This window comes from Alligator mississippiensis, chromosome 7 (genome assembly GCF_030867095.1).
Source record: "Alligator mississippiensis isolate rAllMis1 chromosome 7, rAllMis1, whole genome shotgun sequence".
In the NCBI taxonomy this organism is placed as follows: Eukaryota; Metazoa; Chordata; order Crocodylia; family Alligatoridae; genus Alligator; species Alligator mississippiensis.
In genome coordinates, this window is record NC_081830.1 from 14793646 (window position 1) to 14816311 (window position 22666).

At 44.0% G+C, this 22666-nt stretch overlaps 1 protein-coding gene across 1 annotated transcript; it reads right to left on the bottom strand.

Moving 5' to 3' along the window:
* Positions 1–11941: 11941 nt before the first annotated feature.
* Positions 11942–12811, bottom strand: LOC132251799 (olfactory receptor 6B1-like). The gene has a single exon (XM_059731726.1). It carries the CDS (start codon positions 12809–12811, stop codon positions 11942–11944), a length of 870 nt encoding a protein of 289 aa, XP_059587709.1.
* Positions 12812–22666: the final 9855 nt, after the last annotated feature.

The following is a 22666-nucleotide window of genomic DNA, read 5'->3' on the forward strand; positions in this document are numbered from 1 at the left end:
CGACCCCAGCTAGGTGGTTGTCCAGTCCCCTCTTGAAGACCCCCAAGGTAGGGGAAAGCACCGCCTCCCTTGGAAACTTATTCCAGATTTTGGCAACCCTTATTGTGAAGAAGTTCTTTTAAATGTCCAAACTAAATCTTCTCTCCATCAATTTGTGGCCATTTTTTCTAGTTGCTCCAGGGGGTGCCCTAGTAAATAGAGCACCGTGCTGATTTCCTTTCAGAATTTTTTTCCCTGCTGGGCTCCCACAAATGTGATGCTTAATGATTTTTTCCAGAGTTTTCCCAAGGATAGAGGTGAGACCAATTGGCCTATAGTTTCCCGGTTCCTCCCTCCTCCCCTTGTTGAGAATAGGGACCACACCAGCCCTTTTCCATTCTTCTGGGACCTGACCGAGGCACCATGACTGCTTGAACAGCAGTGCCAGTGGCTCTGCTATTGTAAGGTTTGACCTAGAAACTACTATGCAAAGCCTAAGCAAAAGTGAATGTTATGTGTCGAATGCCCATCCGCAATGATAAGGAGCAGACAGTCTTAGATAGAGGAAGCTTGAAAACAAAAAACAGAATCAGAGGTACTGGAACAAAGAGCTCATTATAATACTAAAAATCACACCCCGAGGCGGGGAAGATATATGCTAATGGAACATATATGTACGATAATGAGATACATAGCTAAAACACAGCTATAGAGACATGCTCAGTAAAGAACTCCTTGCGTCACTCCTTTATAACCAATTATCAAACAAGGATGCTTATGAAGATTCAACCTCTGGTATATAAGGGGCTCAGTATTGAATGTGCTTGTGCTTGTCTTCTGAAATTATTCCGCTTGCACCTTTTATTGCTAGCAATAAATTTTTTTTTATACTTTCACCCCTGGTATCTTTATTGGCCTTTGCATACCGGGCACGAACCCAGACTTGAGCTGGGGCCTAACACTATGACACTAGCCAATTCCTTCAGCACCCTTGGATAAAGTTAATTCAGGCCCACTGATTTGAATATATCCAGCCCCTCCAAGTCCCCTTCACTAAGTCTGTGCTAATAGTTGGTGGACTGGTGTCCCTCCTGTGTCTATCTATGATCCAACTGGGAGATTTGTCTAGGAATAAAAAAGAAATAACTCATTGAAGAGCTCTGCTTTGCCCCACTCTCTGTCACCAATTGCCCTAGTTTGTCTTATAGGGTTCCTATGCTACCCTGCACTTTCCTTTTGCTCCCTATATACCTAAAGAAGGACTTTTTGTTGTCCTTAATTTTTGGTGGTAATCAAAGTTCTAATCCTGCTTTGGCTGTCCTAACTGGTTCCCTGCAAGTGCGAGCCAGGGAAAACCCCCTCTTTCCACAGCCTGTATACCTCTTTCTTTGCCCTTTGGCTTCCCTGGACTTCCCTGTTCAGCTATTGCTAACTATCCTTTCCAAGCTCTTACATTCCTCTCTCATGGGCTGTGGCTGTTCCCCAAACTCAGTCATTCTCAAATTGAAACAATAACAGGAAGCAAGGCAATACCCTCCGCCCCACTTGGCAGTGGTACCTACCCTGCATGTCCATCCCAGAATGGCCTGCAGTCCTTTTGAAAGCCAGCAGACCCATCACCTTTCCATCTCAGGTAGACATGTAGTGTTCCTGCTGCTTACTGTCCAAGCATCCCCCTAGTCTCTGAGCAGGTGGAAAGTAGGGCAGCAATGTTAGCAGCCCCTATAATAATACTGGTAGCCTTAAAATAATTATTTCAAGAGGAGCTGAGACCCAGATGCCAGAGTATAGCAACTTTGGATAGTGGAAAGAACTGGGTGTTCCCTAATGCCCTCTGATTTCTGTGGATTTCTTACTGTTCTCGTGAGGTTTGTCACTTGCAACACTTTTATCCCCAGTGGATGTGTCTACACATGCATTTACTGTGCAGTCACTTACTGCACAGTAAACCATTTTTAGACCGGCATCTACACATGTAGGCATTACTGTGCAGTACCTCTGTGTCTGCACTAGCTTTGGAGCAAAGTTACTCCCAAGCCAGTCCACATATACAGTGTTACTGCTCAGTAAGGTGTCTATTCATGCCTTATTGCACAGTAACTAAGTGGGCGTAAATTTGCTAACTGCATTATGTTCCCAAGTCAGCATAAGTTGCCATAGTTACTGTGCAATACAGGTGCACGTGTATAGATGCACGCCTCTACTGTGCAGTAAGTGTGCACATATAGACGCGCTCACTGATAGATACTAAGAGAGACACAAAGCTTTGATTATCCCATGGAGAATTAACAGAAGTCGGGGTGGTAAACAGCTCAAAAGACCGGTCCAAAATAATTCCATGAAAAAAAGCGTGGATTTCCATAAAACAGAACTGGGGATTGGATTGACCCTGCAAAGGGACCTGACACAGACTTTGAAGCATCTTGGACAATTTTTGCATTAACACATTTTTTTGTTCATTTTGCAGAGAATGGAAAAAACCTGGGTCTTCTTACTTCACATCATGATTTGCATCTGAATGGGACTAGATTTTCATAGATTTCATAGACATTAGGGCTGGAAAAGACCTCAGAAGATCATTGAGTCCAGCCCCCTGCCCCAGGGACAGGAAGTCAGCTAGGGTCAAAGGATCCTAGCAAGATAAGTGCCCAAAAATTTCTTAAAGGAGTCCAGAGTAGGTGCTTGCATCACCTCTGGAGGGAGTCTATTCCAGGCTTTGGGGGCTCAGACAGTAAAGAAGGTTTTCCTTATGCCCAGCCTAAAATGGTCTTGGAGGAGTTTGTGACAGTTGAAACTTGTCATCCTTTGGGGCACTCTGGCAGGCATTCCCCCAGATCCTGATGCAACCCCTCATGTACTTTTAGGCTGCCAGCAGGTCACCCCTAAGCCTGCACTAGTCCCTTTGACTGTACACAGGGAATTTAGCACTTACCTGTCTTTGCTTATGCCAGCCTTAATACACAGGGTTCTCTACTATTTTAACTCCCTTTCTTGTAGCCCTGGGGGTGAGATTTAATCTGATGTTGAACTGTCACATTTCTCAAATTGTAAAAGGAAGGGTACTCTCATATTTGCAAGCTTGTCTGAGTCTATGCAAAACATGTTTACAATGTATATGTCACATTTCCAACTGGTGTGAATATGCATCACACCACTAAAGAAAATGGATCCAGGCCCTATCTATCTGGTGGAAGCAGATGTAGCTCCATTGAAAGCACTAGAAGAGATCCCTAAGACGTGTAAATCTGTTAAGCTTCACTGAAGTCAACAAAACTGTGATGGTTTCTTGAGAATCTAGCGCTAAAAGTTGCTTTCTGATTCTTTTCTCCTATATACCAACTTTATACCACTTTCAGTACTTTGACACCTGTGAAGCCCCTGGTAAAAGGAGATCCCATTTTAGTTTGGAGCGTCTTTGTAGCCATGAGGGTGTAGGAACGGTATGAGGATCAAATTTTTTGTTGCAAAACCTCTTATTGGACTAACCGTATTGTTAGGAGAGAAGTCAGACAAGGTTTTGAGCATGTGTTGCCTTTCTTCTGGTCTGCAGAAGGGCAGGGTGTACCTGGAAGCTTATTAAACTTCCCTCCCAACAATACACTTGTTCCGGGATAAGACACACTGCTTCCAATTTTAGTTATTCTTTTTCTTCTCATAGCTGTCATGAGATGACTGTCAGTAGAAAAGCAGCTGTACAGTTTAAGATGCATTGTCAATCCACAGAATAAAAGCTGGATTGTGCTCCAACACAACATTTTCATTGGTTTAACTACGTAACTGAACTGGAGCTTACTTTGGTGTGAACTAACCCAGCTTCATTGCTTTAGTGGGCACTGGAATCTGGACCCTTTTGGCCAGATCCTTTTTCCTCTATTATGTGCCTCCCTGGACTTGATTACATAAATGCGTTACTAGGAGTACAAACCTGTTGAGATGCCTAATAATTATAGGCAATGGGGGTGGGAAGGGACCTCAGGAGGTCAAAACAGGACCCTGCTCAAAACAGGACCATCCTCAACTAGAGCATCCCAGCAAAGGCTTTGTGTACCTAGGTCTTAATAACTGCTAAGGATGGAGATTCCAGAAACTCTCTGGATAACCCACTCCAGCTCTTTACTATCCTCCTCATTAGAAAGTGTTTCCTAATATCTAAACTAACCTTCCTTTGCTGCAAGTCGAGACCATTGCTCCTTGTTTTGCCATCTGCCACCACTGAGAACAGTCTATCTCCATCCTCCTTGGAACCCGCTTCAGGTGGTTGAAGGCTGTTGTTAAAAGCCCCAGACTACATCCTTTCTCTAGTAGGGGCCCCAAATGTGGCCCCTTTCTCTAGTAGGTGCACTCCAGACATGCTGAATATTATTTTTAGGGGGAATAATCACTTCCCTCAATCTGTTGGCATAATTCCTACAAATGCAGTCAGGGGGTGCACTGGGGCTCTCAGGGGGTGCATGTGCACCCCTGTGCACCCCCTACGCATCACCACTGAAATTAACCTACAGAACTGACCCCTGGCGCACTCTACTTCATACCAGCTGCCAACTGGACATCAAGCCATTGGTTACTGCCCTCTAAACCTGACAATTAAGCCACTTTTCTATCCACCTTGAAGTCTACTTCATCCAACCCATACTTCCTTAGCTTGCTTGCAAGAATGATGTACAAGACAGTATCCAGAGCCTTGCTAAAATCAAGGTATATCACATCCATTGCTCTCCCTGCATCAACAGAGCCCATCAAATCATCATAGAAGGCAATCAGGTTTAACAGCCATGACTTGCCCTTGGTGAACCCATGCTGATTGTTCCTAATCACCATCTTCTCCTCCAAGTGCTTACAAATGGATTCCTTGAGAATCTGCTTCATGATTTTTCCAGGGCCTGAGGTGAGGCTGACTGGTCTGTAGTTTCTCAGATGCTCCTCCTCCTTTTTCTTCAAGATGGGCACTATATTTGTCCTTTTCTGGACCTCCTCCGATCACCATGAGTTTTCAAAGATAATGCCCAGTGGTTCTGTGGTCACTTTGGCCAACTCTCTCAGCACCCTTGGGTGCATTTCAGTGGGACCCATTGACTTGTACACATCCAGCTTTTCTAAATAGTCCCTAACCTGTTATTTCACCATTGTTGGCTGCTCTCCTCCTCCCCAAATTGTACTGCCAGGTGCAGTCGTCTGGCAGTTGACCTCTCCTTTGAAGGCAGATGTGAAAAAGGCATTGAGCACTTCAGCCTTTCCTGCATTTTCTGTCACTAGGTTGCCTTCCCCATTCAGTAAAGGACCCACCCTTTCCCTAATCTTCCTGGTGTTGCCAACATACTTATAGAAACCCTTCTACTTAACCGTCACATCCCTTGCTAGCTGCAGTTCCAGTTGTGTTTTGACTTTTCTGATTTCATCTCTGCATGTCCAAGCAATATATAATATATAATATACTCCTCCCTAGTTGTTTGTTCAAGTTTCCCCTTCTTATACCCTTCCTTTTTGTGTTTTGTCTCACTGAAGTTTCTTGCTAAGCCAAGCTGGTCTTCTGCTGTACTTGCTAGTCTTCCTGTGCACCAGGATACTTTGTTCTTGCTCTCTCACTAAGGTTTCTTTAAAATGCAATGGGTTCTCCTGGACTCCTTTCCCCCTCAGACTGGCTTCCCAGAGGATCAGGCCCCTTAGTTCCCCAAGGGAGTCCAAGTCTGCTTTTCTGAAGTACAGAGTCCTTACCCTGCTGCTCCCCCTCCTTCCTTTCCTCGATTCCTCTGTCCCAAAACAATTGACTCCAGCGCTCTGCAGACTCAATAAACACTGCTGCAGAAGGGCCTGACACTCAGGTCTCCCACTTGGTGGGTGAGTGCTCCAATCACTAATCCTTTGTGCTAAAAGTTGGTACACTAAGCCCACAGCTGTCTGTGTGACTTAGCCATGCTTGGAGAGCAACTATAGGATGAGATTCCTCCACAGGATGAGGCACCCTCCCAGCATTAACATGGATTACAGTGGAGCCTAGAAAGGAAACATGCAGTTAGGTGATAGAATTTCATTGCTTCTGAACATGTACAGAAGGTGCATTTTAGGTGCTTAGGAATCCTTGTAGGAAAACTTTATCTGGCCTTCATTACAGCATTGGGCTTAGATCTCACAAGCCCTAATCATTTTAGCTTCTTCTGTCCAGTACCTGGTGCCTGGTTGGTCTTCCTGTCAAGGTAGACTATGATTTTCAAGGAACCTAAAGGTATAGGAAAAATAAGTCTCCCAAAAGTAGAGGAGGAGGAGATTTCCCTAGTTTGTGATAACTACCTCTGTGCATGGTTTTACCCCATAGTGGTTGCAATCTGAGTCATGGCAGTTTGCTCCTTATTGAGAAAGGGTATAAAGGATGCCATAGATTCAGGACCAGGTTTCCATAAGCATTGAGATATCTAAAGATTTAGGTAAGCAGCTATTGTGATTTTAAGCACCACTTAAACAAAAGGAACTAGCCAACCCGCTCATGGAGCTTTCTAAATTCAACTGAACATCTCTCAGCATCTGCGGGTGCCTAAAAACCTTTGTCAATATGTCCCCCAACTTACATTGAGCTAGGAGCCAGGGAACCCTGGATGAAACTTATGACCTGTGCCTTACAGTAGGTCTTTCATCAGTCCCATGGGATGCCCATGCCCGCTACGGGACAGGGAAGTCCGGGTGAGGGTGATCCCCTGCCTTCCATTGATGCTGACTTCATGAAGGAACATCTTGAGAAGCTGGATACCTTCAAGCCAGCTGGACCTGACAGTCTTCACCCCAGGGTACTCAAGAAGCTGGTGAGCATCATAGCCCAGCCTCTAGCACGGATATTTGAAAACTCTTGGCACTCTGGTGTAGTGCCCGAAGACTGGAAGATGGCCAATGTGGTGCCTATCTTCAAGGAAGGGAGGAAAGTGGATCCAGCTAACTATAGGCCCATTAGCATGAGGTCTATCCTGGGGAAGATCTTAGAACAGTTTATTAAAGAGGCCATCCTTAATGGACTGGCCGACGCCAACGTCTTAAGGGATAGCCAGCACGGGTTTGTTGCGGGTAGGTCTTGCTTGACCAATCTCATTTTCTTCTACAACCAGGTGACCTATCACCTGGACAAAGGAGAAGAGATTGATGTCATATATCTTGACTTCAAAAAAGCCTTCGATCTGGTGTCCCATGATCGCCTCTTGGAGAAACTGGCCAAATGTCGCCTTGGGTCCTCCATGATCCACTGGCTGGAAAATTGTTCTGGGGTCGGACCCAGAGGGTAGTAATTGATGGAAGTCACTCATCGTGGTGTCCTGTGACCAGTGGGGTCCCCCAAGGCTCTGTCCTTGGACCCATACTGTTCAACATCTTCATTAATGATGTGGACACTGGAGTCAGAAGTGGACTGGCCAAGTTCACCGATGACACCAAACTTTGGGGCAAAGCATCCACACCAGAAGACAGGCGGGTGATCCAGGCTGACCTGGACAGGCTCAGCAAGTGGGCGGATGAAAATCTGATGGTGTTCAACGCCGATAAATACAAGGTTCTCCACCTTGGGAAGAAAAACCAGCAGCATCCTTATAGGCTCGGCAGTGCTATGTTGGCTAGCACTATGGAAGAAAGAGACTTGGTGGTCATCATTGACCACAAGATGAACATGAGCCTGCAATGCGATGCTGCAGCTAGTAAAGCGACCAAAACGCTGGCTTGCATCCATAGATGCTTCTCAAGCAAATCCCGTGACATCATTCTCCCCTTGTACTCGGCCTTAGTGAGGCCGCAGCTGGAGTACTGCATCCAGTTTTGGGCTCCACAATTCAAAAAGGATGTGGAGAAGCTTGAGAGAGTCCAGAGAAGAGCCACGTGCATGATCAGAGGTCAGGGAAGCAGACCCTACGATGACAGGCTGAGAGCCCTGGGGCTCTTTAGCCTGGAAAAGCGCAGGCTCAGGGGTGATCTGATGGCCACATACAAGTTTATCAGGGGTGACCACCAGTATCTGGGGGAACGTTTGTTCACCAGAGCGCCCCAAGGGATGACGAGGTCGAATGGTCACAAACTACTACAAGACCGTTTCAGGCTGGACACAAGGAAGAATTTCTTTACTGTCCGAGCCCCCAAGGTCTGGAACAGCCTGCCACCGGTGGTGGTTCAAGCGCCTACATTGAACACCTTCAAGATGAAACTGGATGTTTATCTTGCTGGTATCCTATGACCCCAGCTGACTTCCTGCCCTTTGGGCAGGGGGCTGGACTCAAAGATCTTCCGAGGTCCCTTCCAGCCCTAATGTCTATGAAATCTATGAAATCTATGAAAACTACAGACCCAGGATGGTCATGTTGCCTTTAAAAACCATTAAATCAGGAGTGTTTACTTTGAGGCCCCTGCTTCTGAGCAATGAAGAGCTCTAGGGACTGAGTCCCACAAGCCCTTAGGAGAGTGACACAGATAAATCACCTTACTGCATCTTCTGCCCTTTCAGTACAGGAGACTCAGAGGCAGCTACAGCCAGTTCATTTGCAGACAGAAATAGATTTGAATCAAATCATCCATGTCTTTATTACCTAGAAGCTATAGTGGCAGAGGCAAGAGAGACTAGATAGATTGAGAGCTGGGTAATGAGCAATGAATACTGACAGCAGAGGACCAAATGCAACAGAAGCTTGTGGAAACCCCGACAAAGGTCTGCAGGCAGACCTGGACAGGTTGGACAAGTGGGCAGAAAACAACAGGATGCAGTTCAACAAGGCGAAATGCAAAGTGCTGCACCTAGGGAGGAAAAATGTCCAGCACACCTACAGCCTAGGGAATGACCTGCTGGGTGGCACAGAGGTGGAAAGGGATCTTGGAGTCCTGGTGGACTCCAAGATGAACATGAGCCGGCAGTGTGACGAAGCCATCAAAAAAGCCAATGGCACTTTATCGTGCATCAGCAGACACATGACGAATAGGTCCAAGGAGGTGATACTTCCCCTCTATCAGGCTCTGGTCAGACCGCAGTTGGAGTACTGCGTGCAATTCTTGGCGCCACACTTCAAGAAGGATGCGGATAACCTGAAGAGGGTCCAGAGAAGGGCAACTCGTATGGTCAAGGGCCTGCAGACCAAGCCCTATGAGGAGAGACTAGAGAAACTGGACCTTTTCAGCCTCCGCAAGAGAAGGTTGAGAGGCAAACTTGTGGCTGCCTTTAAGTTCATCACTGGGGCACAGAAGGGAATTGGTGAGTATTTATTCACCAAGGTGCCCCGGGGGGTTACAAGAAACAATGGCCACAAGCTAGCAGAGAGCAGATTTAGATTGGACATTAGGAAGAACTTCTTCACAGTTCGAGTGGCCAAGGTCTGGAACGGGCTCCCAAAGGAGGTGGTGCTCTCCCCTACCCTGGGGGTCTTCAAGAGGAGGTTAGATGAGTATCTAGCTGGGGTCATCTAGACCCAGCACTCTTTCCTGCTTATGCAGGGGGTCAGACTCGATGATCTATTGAGGTCCCTTCCGACCCTAACATCTATGAATCTATGAGGGCTAGGGGAGAGAGGGCAGTCCCTAAGTGTTGCCATGGGGTTGCACAGAGACTGTTCTGCATCCTCACTCACTCCCTAGCATTGCTTGGTCCTTTTCTATCTTAATCTAGCTTTGGACTTCCACTTACCATTTTCAGATGTAGGCTGAGTCATGTCTTGAGTATGGTCCTCTTGTACACTGTATTTCTGGGAATAAGGAGCAGTCACTTTAGTCACTGATAGGGAGCTCACGTGGCCCTAAGTGGACCGAAAACATCTTGACTCTAGATTATTGATGCAGAGCAATGGGACTAGCTGAGATGGTGCAGACAAGGAATGGCCAGAAGACTCTGGCCACTTACTGTCTGAGCTCAGGTCCACTTCCAAGTCCATGCTGACTGGAACAGCCTGAACGTCCTTGACCTGGATGATCTTCTGGGTCATTGCCGAAGTCATTTGTGAGGGCTGGGTGCTTTTGACCATGGTGGCATCAGGAACCTTCACTTTAATGGGTTATGTGGCTGGATCCACATCATTGTTCACCTCAAATATGTTGGATTGTTCCTTGTAGAAGGGGCATGTGACCCTGTGTGCACCTGACACATGCTTGGAAGCCCATGCAGCATTGGGACCAGTAATGGTTATGTCCATGAGTACTGTTTCCATGGTGATCCATTCAAAGACTACCTGGTTTCTATGCCTTGAACAGAGTGCCTGCTTGTTCTCCGCCTCTCTCCAAATGGTGATGAGATCCACTACATCCTCCCTGGTCCAATTAGTGCTACTCTGGCACCTCACACAGGATGCAGATGGATTGACCATAGTTCAAGTAAGAAAGATAGATAGAGGCATGTGGATGTCTGACTTTGGCTTGATGGATGGTGGATGGGTCCTAATATATTGCCAATGGATAGATGCCCCTAATGTGTGGCTGTGTCTGTGGTTGTTCAGATGGAAACAGGCTCCAGTGCTGACCTTGAATGACTGGTGAGTGCAGAATGGATGGCAGCTCATCATGCAGAGCAATTAATAGGTGGGTGAGGCCACCTGTGCCTCATCACCTCTTGGCAATACAAGTTTGGCACCAGAGGAGCTAGGATTGGGAGAAAATCAGTGCATTATGGGATGCCTGGAGGACTAACTGGAATGTATGTCTCAGAACAAGACCACCATTCAGACATAATTAACAGTGTTCCAGGAGGATTTGTTACCATTTTTTTTTTTTTATTATTATTATTCTCTGTGGATTTTCAGGCTTTGGTTGAGGACATTGGAAATAGGTGTCTGAATAACCAAATTCTGCCTTGGGAGAGAACAGTTTCTTCTGGGCCAAATGTGACGTCTGTTCATAGCTTAGGGGAATAAATTTGTGATCCATCAAAGATGACTTGGGCCATGTAGAAAGCTATAACCATGATAATATGAAAGAAGCACATGGAGAAAGGTGTTTTTCAGGATGGCTGAAAGGATATTAAGATAGGAATAATAGAATCATAGACAATGAGGGTTGGAAGGGACCTGAGGAGGTTGTTTAGTCCAACCCTCTGCTCAAAGCAAGACCATCCCCAACTAGATTATTCCAGCCAAGGAGACCAGTGTTAAAGGAAGAAGAGTGTTCTCTCTGCATGTACCCATTTTTATCACTAGTTTTATCAAGAGGGGCTCACTGCGGAAGCGTTTTATTTTGGGCACCAACCAAGAAGAAATGGCTGGATTATCTGGGACAGCAGATTTGTTAATTGTAGCATCAATATTATTACACGAATCACTGCAAATTTAGTTGTACAGGAGCCAGGAACTGACTGGATTCAGTATAATCCAATGGTTTAATTAATACTAAGTACTGATCACAAGATACTGAAGCTAGGTGGTTTGTTGGCAGCCATCGGTCTCTGCAGACAATGAGGATTAGATGGTAGTATTCTACAGTTGACAGGCATTGGCAAAAGAAAATGGAGCAATACAGCCAGTGAAAGGAAGATTTTATACCTCTTATGGAAATGGTCAGCATCGTAAGAATTATGGTGAAGGTGGAACAGTTCCCCAGCAGGACAAGCCTCCTAGGAAGAAGGACATCCAAAGATGCTGATCACCCCAACTGATGGATGAATGAGGATGCTTCTGGTCCCAGTTGTAATGCAGGTCACAAAAAACCCTCCAAAACTAACACATTAAAAAAAAAAAATATGTGTAAAAATATTTTAAAGAGGATCTTAAACTTTTTTTAATGTAATCTGGGGCAAAAAATGCAACCTAGCTTAATAATGGGATGCTTTCAACTTCTGTTCCCCCTCACACACCTTGAGCCATTCAGAATACAAGCTTTTGCAGAAGGGGGTCCTAAACTGTACCTTTGTGACCTGGAGAAGGGCAGTGTGTGCCTGAAAGCTTGTGTAACATCTCTCCCAACTATATACTCAATCCAATAAAGATATCACCAAAACCCCCCTTCCTTCTCACATATCCCAACTAGGGTATTTTCAGCTTTTTGTTAACTTAAATAACTTCATTCTAATTGCCTGAATTCTTACGAAAGCCATAAATTTCCTGACGGCTTTTTTCAGGGACTGTTTTACCTCTTTGTTTCTCAGGCTGTATATGAGAGGATTGGCCAGGGGAGTCAGGACCGTGTAGAAAAGAGAGAGCACTTTGTTCAGGTCTCTAAGAGTCTTGGTTTTTGGTAAGACGTACACAATTGTTAGGGTCCCATAGAAAATTGTCACCACTATGAGGTGCGTGGAACAGGTGGAAAATGCCCTTTGCTTTCCAGTGGTGGATGGGATTCTCAGAACTGTGCCTATAATAAGAACATAGGATACAACAGTTAATAGAAATGGTGGCAGAGTCACTATGGAAGCGGAGATGAAAGCTGCAAGCTCCATCACCCTGGTATCCGTGCAGGCGAGTTTTACCACCGGTGTGAGATCACAAAAGAAATGGTTAATTTCATTAGCACCGCAGAAAGTTAACCGAGAGATCAATAACACAATTATACTAATAGTCAGAAATGCAATTATCCAAGACCCACCTGCCAGCTGGAGGCAGGACTTGCCATTCATAAGACCTACATAATGCAATGGTTTACAGATTGCTAAATACCGATCGTAAGACATCGCTGCTAAAAGGTAACATTCTGCAGCTCCCAGAGCGCCAAAGAAGTACATTTGTGTGAGACAGGCCCTCATTGAAATGGTTCTGTGCCCTGTCACGAAGCTGGCCAACATCCTGGGGAGAATCGTGGAGGTGTAGCAAGTTTCCAAACAGGACAAGTTTCCCAGGAAAAAGTACATAGGAGTGTGAAGGTGCTGATCAGCCACAACTAGAACAGCGACGAGGATGTTCCCAGCCATGGAGATAATGCAGATGACTAGAAACACCAAGAAGAGGAGAACCTGCCATTCCTGCGCATCCTTAAAATCCAGGAAGATAAATTCTGTAATAATTGATTGATTTACCTGTTTGGTTTTTGTCAAGGGTTGCATCTACAGGAAAGAAAACAACCACCGTCATTTACATTTAAGATACAGTTATGTTTTAACAAGTGCTGCTATTTCATTCCAGAAATTCTGAATTTCTCACCTCGCTTGCTATTTTCTTGTTTAAGAGTTGATCCAAGAATGCAGAGCAGAAAGACATGTCACCTGGTATATCCACCTTTAAATCAATCATATGTGCTTATATATCAAGCACTTATTAGTGTGGCCCTCTGGATCTCCTAGTATACAAATTCATTTATCTCTGGTGACCCTCCACTTATGAGTGTTCAAGTGAGTGATGACCTGACTGCTATCACCAGTATGTTCCTCCTTACCCACATCCTACCTGCTGACATAGAGTGCTTTATGGGACCTATGTTATGACCTGGATAAAAGACATCAACTTACAGCTATGTAACTGAGATTGGTTTTATTCACTGATGTAAATTGTATTGAGATGCAAAGTAAGCTGATGTGCTGCTGTCCTGGGATGGCTGTACAAAGTTGACCAATATTACAATGCCTTACCATGAGATGGCATTATGATAAACTACTTATTGAAAGGCAGTGGTTCTCAGCCTTTTTTGGACTTTTTTGCACCGTTATTAGATTCAAGGTTCCCCTCCATAACTTTTGTGAATTGAAAGGCACCCAGGTTAAAAAACTAATTTATTTGTTACTGTGCTTTCCTCCTTGAACAAGGGCCAGACTATGGTGGCAGGGGAGCAACAAGGCAGGGAGAGCCGGAGCCTGCCCTTATTTGATTATCTCTTTGTATGTCACTTAGCTCCTCACTTACTTCCTGCAGCACCCTTCAAATGATCTTGAGGCACCCCAAGGTACCCTGGCTGAGAATCATTGCTGTAAGCAAATGGCTACTGTAGAATAAACTGTGAACAGATGACACCTAAATGTTGCTCCTGTTAAGAGTTATCAGGACCTTGTTATTAAGATAGTCTTCTTATATCCATTGCTGATTGCAGATCCCAAAGGTGGGCTAGGAGGTGCCAAAGGTACCAACATTCAAATCCTCTGACTTTCCATGTGCGTGCCCTAGCTATGTACTTATATTTGGGAGTGTGTGCTTTCTCTATCATTTTACTGTCACCAGTCAGTGAGACAGCATAGTCTTCCACATGTACCTAAGAAATAGAATTCCCCTCCGCACCTAAGTGCCAAAAATGTCCTGTCGATGATCCAAAAATGACTTTTTAGATGGTCAGGGAAAAGTAGAATGTCATCCCAACTCTCCATTGATGTTCAGTGAGGGATAGACACCACAATTGCTTTGTTCTTTTGAAAACCACAGTGTTTTCTAGTTGGTGCGGAGACATCTAGTCCTTTAATGCAAAGAGCTGAAATTTGCTGTTGAGCTTCAGGCACCATCTAGATGTCAGCTGGATAATACCCTCTTGGAGTTCTTCAATCATTATCTAGCAAAACCACAGCAGAAATTGCTACAACACACACAAATATTGCACCGGAGAAGGAGGATAAACTATGTAATTTCTCTATCTGACAATTTCAGTCTAAATATGAGTACCAAAACTTAACATACCGTTAGGAGAGAGAGGCCCAGTTTTGAACTCTGATGTGTGACTCCTTCGATACAGACACCTTTGTGCCTTCTGTCTAGAATCCGTCTACTTCACATGCTTCTCAGCTACACGAGCAGCTTGGCTTGTATCTTCTGTTACAGCTAGTGCAAAAAAAAAAGCCTCTTTCCTGTCTCGGTATTTATCCTTCTTGAATGAAAGTATATCTCCCCAGAGTCTTTTCAAGAGGGCTTTGAAAATTAATGAGGAGGGGAGGGTTAATAATATATTCATTCTCCAGACAATACAAATAAAGTCACATTGCCAATCTCAAGGGGAAGAGTAAAGAAAGAGAGAAGATCTTGTAACACTAAAAACTTCCACTCCCGCCACATTCAGATGTATTAAAGTGTTCTGACTCTTGTTCAACAAACTGAATAGTTGGAAAAATTGTTCTTTGCAAGCTTTCGGGCACAACCACCCATCTTCAGGCATAGGGAGATTCTGCAAGCTTGCAAAGAACAATTTTCCCAACTATTTAGGTGGTCTAATACAAGACATCACATCTACCCAAAGAGCCTTGTTTACCTATGTGCTTAGACCAGGGGTTTTCAAACTTTTAAAAGAAGTGTACCCCTTCTGGTGGCAGCAGCCGGATGTGGAGGGGGGTGAGGGAGGAGGGGGGCTTGCACGTGGCCGCAGCTACCGCCACACACTGCCCCATACTGCTGCCACGCACCGCTTTCCCACAACCAATTGCACATGCATGCAGCACCTCTGTGGGCTACTGATGGACCATGCACCCAGCCAATCACGCGCCACCCATCAGCAGCCTACGGAGCCGCACGTGCGACTGGCCATGGGAAAGCGGTGTGTGGCGGCAGCGTGAGGTGGTGTATGGTGGTGGCAGCCACCATGTACGTGCTCCCCTCTTCCCACATCTGGCCAGCTGGGGCATTTATGTGGTTCGCAGAGGGTGCTGCTGCCCTCACCCCCCACACACCCCACACCCGGCCCTGGTGGTGGGTGGCAGCGCTCCATCCCCGCCCACCCGCTGGTACCCCCTGGGACTTTTCCAAGTACCTCTAGGGGTATGTGTACCCCCAGTTGACAACCCCTGGCTTAGACGAACATGGCTACAACCAACAACCCTGAATTTTGTTCTGTATTGAATTCTTTCATCACATGCTGAATATCAGGAACATTTTGCCTCTTTTGGGGAGGAAAACTTTCCACTTTTGAACAATAAAATGAAAAAAGGGCAACATTTTAATTTTTGCTGGAAAAAGGCAGGGTGATTTAAAAAAAAAATCTCAACTGTTTTTGACCTTTTCTTTCTTAGATATTATCAAAGGCAAATGTAAGTGCCTGGCTTAAGGATCTTGGGTTTTTTTTTTTAAATATGTATTGACTATGCAGGAAAATAAAAATTTAAAATATAGCACTTCAGTCTCTGGAGCCACAGACAGCCCCTATTGCATTGTACCTCTTGGTTGGAGTGCTTCAAAATGCTTCATGAAGCCATGGTGAGCTCTCCAGCCAGCGGGCACAACAGAGGGATATTGCCACCTGTTTCCACCTTCCCTTTACAGGCCGAGGTGAGTGGAGCATACTTTTAGTGTTGCTCTGCAGCCCTTTTCTCCTGGGGCTTCAGCTTCAATCCCTCCCCCACTATGGGGGTAAAAGGCTCTCTTCCCATGATCAGGGTGTGGGGGGTCTAGTGGAGCAAGGAGCCCCAGTCACGTGCCCAAGTGCTGGGAGTCCTAATGCCTGGAGTGTCCCAAATAGCAGTAGTCCCATGGCACCCAGAATGCAGGAGGCAGTGACATCCCAATGTCCTTGTTGACTTGACACGTGTCAGATCAACCCTTGGGACCTCAATATCACGCTGTTAGGCAGGAGGGCACGACACAAATTTATTCTTGCACACACAAACTGCACATATGACACTATGGGTCCACAAACGTACACATATACGCAATCTGTCAATCTGGCCTCTAGCCAAGGCCAGTCTACTAGATATGTGGGAAAAACTCAGTCAGGGTATGTGATTGGCTGCAGGCATGGATAGGGATCTTTCGGGGTTTCTCCTTCTACAGATTAATTATCAACCCACTCATCCTGTTTCATCCACAGAGCTCTGTGTAGTAGCAAATTGACTCCTTGAAATTCCCAAAGCAAGGCTGTAGGAAACATCAGGCACAGGGCTTTGTCTGAATACCCACTCCTCCATAGCACTTAGGCATTGGGCTCAAGTCCATGTATTGGGCATCTCTTTAATTTAGGAAGGCAGCAATTGCTGGGAGGCAGCATCCACTCTTCCTCTGGGTGGCCAAGAGTGCAAGAATGATAAGGCCAAAAGGAGATCAAGAGGCAGCTAAACTCTGGAGCCGAATGAAGAATACCATTCCTTCAGGAGCTCTGGCTTCCTGACTCTTAGAAAGTCATTGTTTAAATAACTCTGGTAGCAAGAACCAGAACCAGGAACTTCCCTGCTCTCAGGGGACTACCCTCATCAGTGGTCTTCCAAATCAGGGTAATGTCCCATGCTGATGCCTACTTGACTAAGTTGGATTTATTCTTAAATGCAGTTGAAAACTTCTTGCAATTGCTTTGGGATCAGCTCAACCTAAAGACTGTACCATGTGCATTTCCCCCAGCATTTCACCTCCCTCCCCACACTCACTCATACACACCAGAAACAATTAAAACCCCCACACTATCAGTGGAAAATGGCTTTTAATTTAGACTAGATAACACAAAAGACACGGATAATAAAAGTAATATTTGTACATAAAAGAGAGAGAGAGAGAGAGCACAGTGCTTATCACAAAGAAGCAGAGTTACTGCCTAAGATACTTGAAAGCACAAAGAACATTGAATGTCAAGAGGAATTAGGTAGCTCTTCCATTAGTGATTTTGCAAAGCTCTGCTTCGGGAAAAAAAACAACCTGCTCTTACATGAGTCACATTAATAAAACAGAATTAGACGTACTCAGATTTTCACAAACATTTTTTGTAGCAGAAATTATTTTTCTTTACTGAACTATACAAAAATGTGTCTTGCAATGTTTCTGTTTTGCAATACACTCCACATCCATCATAGTATTTCCATCACTCTACATCTGGCATAGTATTGCCAGGTACTGAATTGAATATAATAAGATATCATTCTATATGGTGGTTTAGGAATGCCACAGAAGGAATATTATTTTCTGTGAAGAGCAGCATTCTGGCATCCATGCAGGGGGTTGGACCAGAGGACCCTTGAGGTCCCTTCCAGCCCTGTGATTTTATTATTCATTTCTACAAATCATTAGAGTAAATTCTAGAGCAGGTTAAACATCACCTTTCTATTCTGCAGGGAATTCGGATATTTAGAAACTTTTTTTTTCGTTCTGAATTGGAACAAAAATTAGACATAGAAAACAATATTCTGGTGGAACCAAGTTTCTGGAGAAAATATTTCAGAAATGGTGAAACTTCTTTTCAACAAGGATAAAGCACTTTGTTTCAAATATACTGTTCTGATAACACAACACATCACCACATAACATAAAGCTGGAACAAAATGACTCTAAATGAAGGGCTTTGATACATACTTGCCATTGAAAATTTCAGTCAAATCAAACTGATACTACAAAATGTTTTTATTTAATCAATTAACCCCTTTTGGGTGAGAAACTGTTCTGTCAGGTTGTTTTTGACCAGCTGTAGGCAATTATATAGAACCCTAAAAGTGTTTTTATGACCCCAACACAAAGAAAAACAAGGTTCCTGAACAGCTATAAAAAATAATTTTAGGCTGAAATGCTCTTTTAACAGAAATTTACTTTTTAAACAAAATGGAATTTTGTTCAGAAAATTTTAGTTTTCATGAAGAATGCTCAGAAACTTGGCAAAAAAAAGAACTAGTGGCAAATATTTGATTAATTTTGCCAATGGATAACTTTGCTAAGAAATCGCTTCAGGGCTTCTTTAACCTCATTGTTCCTCAAGCTGTACACTATGGGATTGAAGAACGGAGTCACAACAGTATACATCAAGGAAAGGATCTTGTTGAGATCAACTGTCTGGGTTCTTGTGGATGCACCATATGTTATGGTCAGAGTCCCGTAGAAAGCTGTGACTACAATGAGGTGAGAGCTGCAGGTAGAAAATGCTTTGCGCTTCCCACTCTTTGATGGGAGTTTGATGACAATCAGGAGGATATGAATGTAGGATGAGATGGTTAAGAGAAATGGGATCAGCGACACAACACCGGCTGAGACAAAAATCGCTACCTCCACCATAAACGTGTCAGAGCACGACAGTTTTAGCAAGGGTGTCAAGTCACAGAAATAATGATTGATTTCATTTGGGCCACAAAGAGTTAAGGATTTTCCCAAAATAAGTAGCAACCCAGCAGCCAGCAGCAAACCCCACACCCATGTGCCAACTGCTAGCTTAACCGACAGAGTCCAATTCATTAAGTCTCCATAGTGCAAAGGGTTGCAGATGGCCAAGTACCGATCATAAGACATTGACATCAGTAGAAAACACTCAACAGTTCCCAATGCACAGAATATATATAACTGCAGGATACAGCCTCCAAAGGAAATGTATTTATCATGTCTTAGTAGGTCCATAAGCATCCTGGGGGTTATGTTTGATGAATACAAGACCTCCAGAAAGGACAGGTTACCCAGGAAGAAGTACATAGGTGTGCGAAGGTTGCGGTCAGCTGAGACAATAGTTATAATGAGGATATTCCCCACCATGCTTGCTAGGTACAATGTTAAGAAGAGTGGAAAGAGGAAAATCTGCAGTTCTTGATGATCCTCAAAACCCAGAAGTACTAATATGTCCACAACTGTTTCATTTTCAATCCCAGGGTCCACCATTATTCATTTCTAGCTGCCTATTAGAAACAATAATAAGTATTATTATTATTATTATTGACTTAGGAGTTGAAGCTGTGGGAACTGGGTGTATTTATTCTGGAGAAGAGGAGACTAGGGGGATTTAAGAACAGCGTTCAACTACCTGAAGGGTACTTCCAAAGAGGATAGGGCTGGACTCTTCTCAGTGGTGGCAGATGACAGGACAAGGAGCAATGGCCTCAAGTTGCAGCAAGGGAAGTAGAGGTTGGATATTAGGAAAAACTTTCTAATTAGGAGGGTAGTAAAGCACTATAACAGGTTACCCAGAGAGGCAGTGGAATCTCCTTTTTAAGACTTGGCTAGACAAAGCCTTGGGTGGGATGGATATAGTTGGGGATGGTCCTGCTTTGAGCAGGGGTTTGGAGTAGATGACCTCCTGAGCTCCCTTCCAACCCTCATTTTCTATGATACTATAACAACAACAACAAGAGAAGTTAAGTGATATAAGGCACACAATGAGTAGCTGACTTCTGTGTGAATATGGATTCTGAAATAAGAAAAATGAAAAAAAGCCCAAATAAAATGGCAATAACACAAGTTGCATGCACACATTATTGTAATTTAGAAGTACGTACAAATGATGTAGATCAAAGACATTTTTGACCCTTTAGAATAGCTGTGTAGTGAAGCCATAACACAACATTATTGAATTCCCTGTGAAGCAGACAGAAATATTTCAAAACTAGCTACTTGTGCATGTCAGAGAGAAATTCTTATAAAAATGTTGTCGGTCTTTATTCATTGTGTCAGCTCTTTCTGTCTCTCTGCTTGTATATGGTAAATTCTCTTTCTCTTTTTTCTCAGTTGTGAGTCTCGTGTACTTTTGTGCCTAGGTTCCCAAAGAATCTAATTCACTCCGAATTGCCCCCACGATTCTCTACCACTCCAAATTTTAGCACCCACATTTTTATATGTTTTTCTGATATTGGAGTAATATTCCAAACTTCAGCATCCCGGAAGAAGCAACCACATCAGATGATGCATACAGAGTAGGCAAAGAAGATGTAAATAAATTGTGAGATAAAGATATGCATAGATGCAGATGACATGGAATTACAGAAAGAGAGCATCTGGGAATGTCTGGGCATACAGAATAGGAAACAGATTAATAACTAACCTTTATCACTGGGTGATCAGGAAACTCCATGCCTTCAGAAATTTAAAAAAACATTTCTCCTTCTCATGGGCTGAAATGTTTTCTGCATCATCTTCAGATAAGCTGATTGGCAGTTTCATCAACGACACCCTCATGGATACAGTTTACCGGTGCTCCAGTGTTCTCAATCCTCTTCATCCTCTCAACTTCTCTGAAAATTTTCCCTAGTCTAGTGCTCTTCTTAGAAATAAGCTATCAAAGCTCTTTTACTGCACATGTTGGTTCCCTCCCTACAATTATAAGTACACAACACATGTGCTGTCTTTATTAAGAGCAGTACAAACAATTGATGGGCTGAAATATTTTTCTTTTCTTTTCAGCTTAAGTGTGTTTGTCACAATTCACTCTGAGGTGCATGTGGCTCCTAAGCTATCAAGATTGAATGTCACTGTCGCTGGCAATGCTGTGGTCCTTTGCTTTATATCAGCTCTTTCCCCCAACCAGCTGTTGATTTGCTTTCTTCATTCTGCAGTAAGCATTATTAGCTGTGTATAGACACATCTGTTTTCATCATCAAATTGGTATATTCCTCAGGGGTACTTCCCCGTCCCAAAAAATGTCTGCGATTCTTCTTGGGTTGCAGCCAATGAAAACTAGTATTGCAGCATAATGAAGATGGCTCCTATCTGATCTCTGTTTCACCAATTTCCTAATAGCCTCAAGCTCAAGGCAAAGTTGGGCATGTTGTTATCTAGGATTCAAAGGCAGTGTTACAAAGGTCAAAGGTTATTGCCCATTTTTAGAAGATAGGGACTAGATTGTAAGACATTGTATTTAACCCCAGACGCTAAATGCTTTTGTGGTAGAGAAATATACTGTTGTCAAATAGGATCATAGGCAATGAGGATTGGAAAGGACCTCAGGAGATCACATCTAGTCCAACCCCCTGTTCAAAGCATGACCAGCCCCAACTAGATCATCCCAGCTGAGGATTTATCTAGCCTGGTCTTAAAAACCTTCAAGCATGGTAATTCCACTACCTCTCTTGGTAACCCGTTCCAGTGATTTACTATCCTCCTTGTGTGAAAGCTCTTTTTAATATCTCATTTAAACATCTCCTGGTGCAACTTGAGACCACTGCTCTTTGTTCTATCATCTGCCACCACCCTGAACAGTCCAGCTCCATCCTCTTTGGAAACCCACTTTAGGTAGTTAAAGGCTGCTATTACATTCCTCTTCAGTCTTCTCTTCTCCAGACTAAATAAGCCCAATGTCCTTAGCCGCTCTTCAGAAGTCATGAGCCCCCCTACCCATTTTCATTTCCCTCCAATAGATGCTCTCCAATATGTTGAATGAGTAATCAGATTGACTTAGAATGCATTTTTAATAAAACTGCTAGGGATTTTCATTGGGAAATGATGGTTTGTTGAAAACTTAAGGCCCTGCTACATGTTGAAAAAACTGGATAAAAACCAGCTATAGAGATTCACACATCTTCAAGCGCTAATTTTGTAGCTGTTTGGCTCTTTTTATAGCTTGGCAGTCATTTTTATTGTGTGATAATTACACTGCACATGTGGCTGGCCTAAATTTTACTGAGAAATTAGCCAGTTAATTGCATAATAGATGTAATGTGTACCAGGGCCCTCAGATGTTTCAAAGAAATGAATTTGCTTTTATGGGCTGTCCATGACCCTCTTCCCCAGATTCCTATTTTGCCTGCCAGGTATGAATTCTTTAGAAATTTTGTACCTGTTTGCTTTGAGTGCTGCTCAGCAACTTTGTCCATCAGGATTCACAGTTCTGGCCCAGTCTGTCCCTGCAGCCTGCACCAGGGCCAGGGCTCTTGGAAATGACAGGTTTTGCAGCATCAGGGCAGCTTTCCCATGTAGTAGGGTACAAATGGACCAATAAGTTTTCTAGATTCTGTTGTCAGTCACAACTCATTGCCACAGGTGCCATCGTTGTGTTTGAGGTAGACATGTTCTGCCCATGCCAGAAGAGTCATGTTGCCAGTCTTCCAAGTAGTGCATATAGCCGCCATATTGGAATTCAAGATGACTGCCATGAATTCATGATTTGGTCAATATTTAAGCCCCCTTATAAGTTAGAAAATTTATTCCAATGACAAAGACAACATTGTATGAACTGAGATCAACCACATCATTTCTGTCAT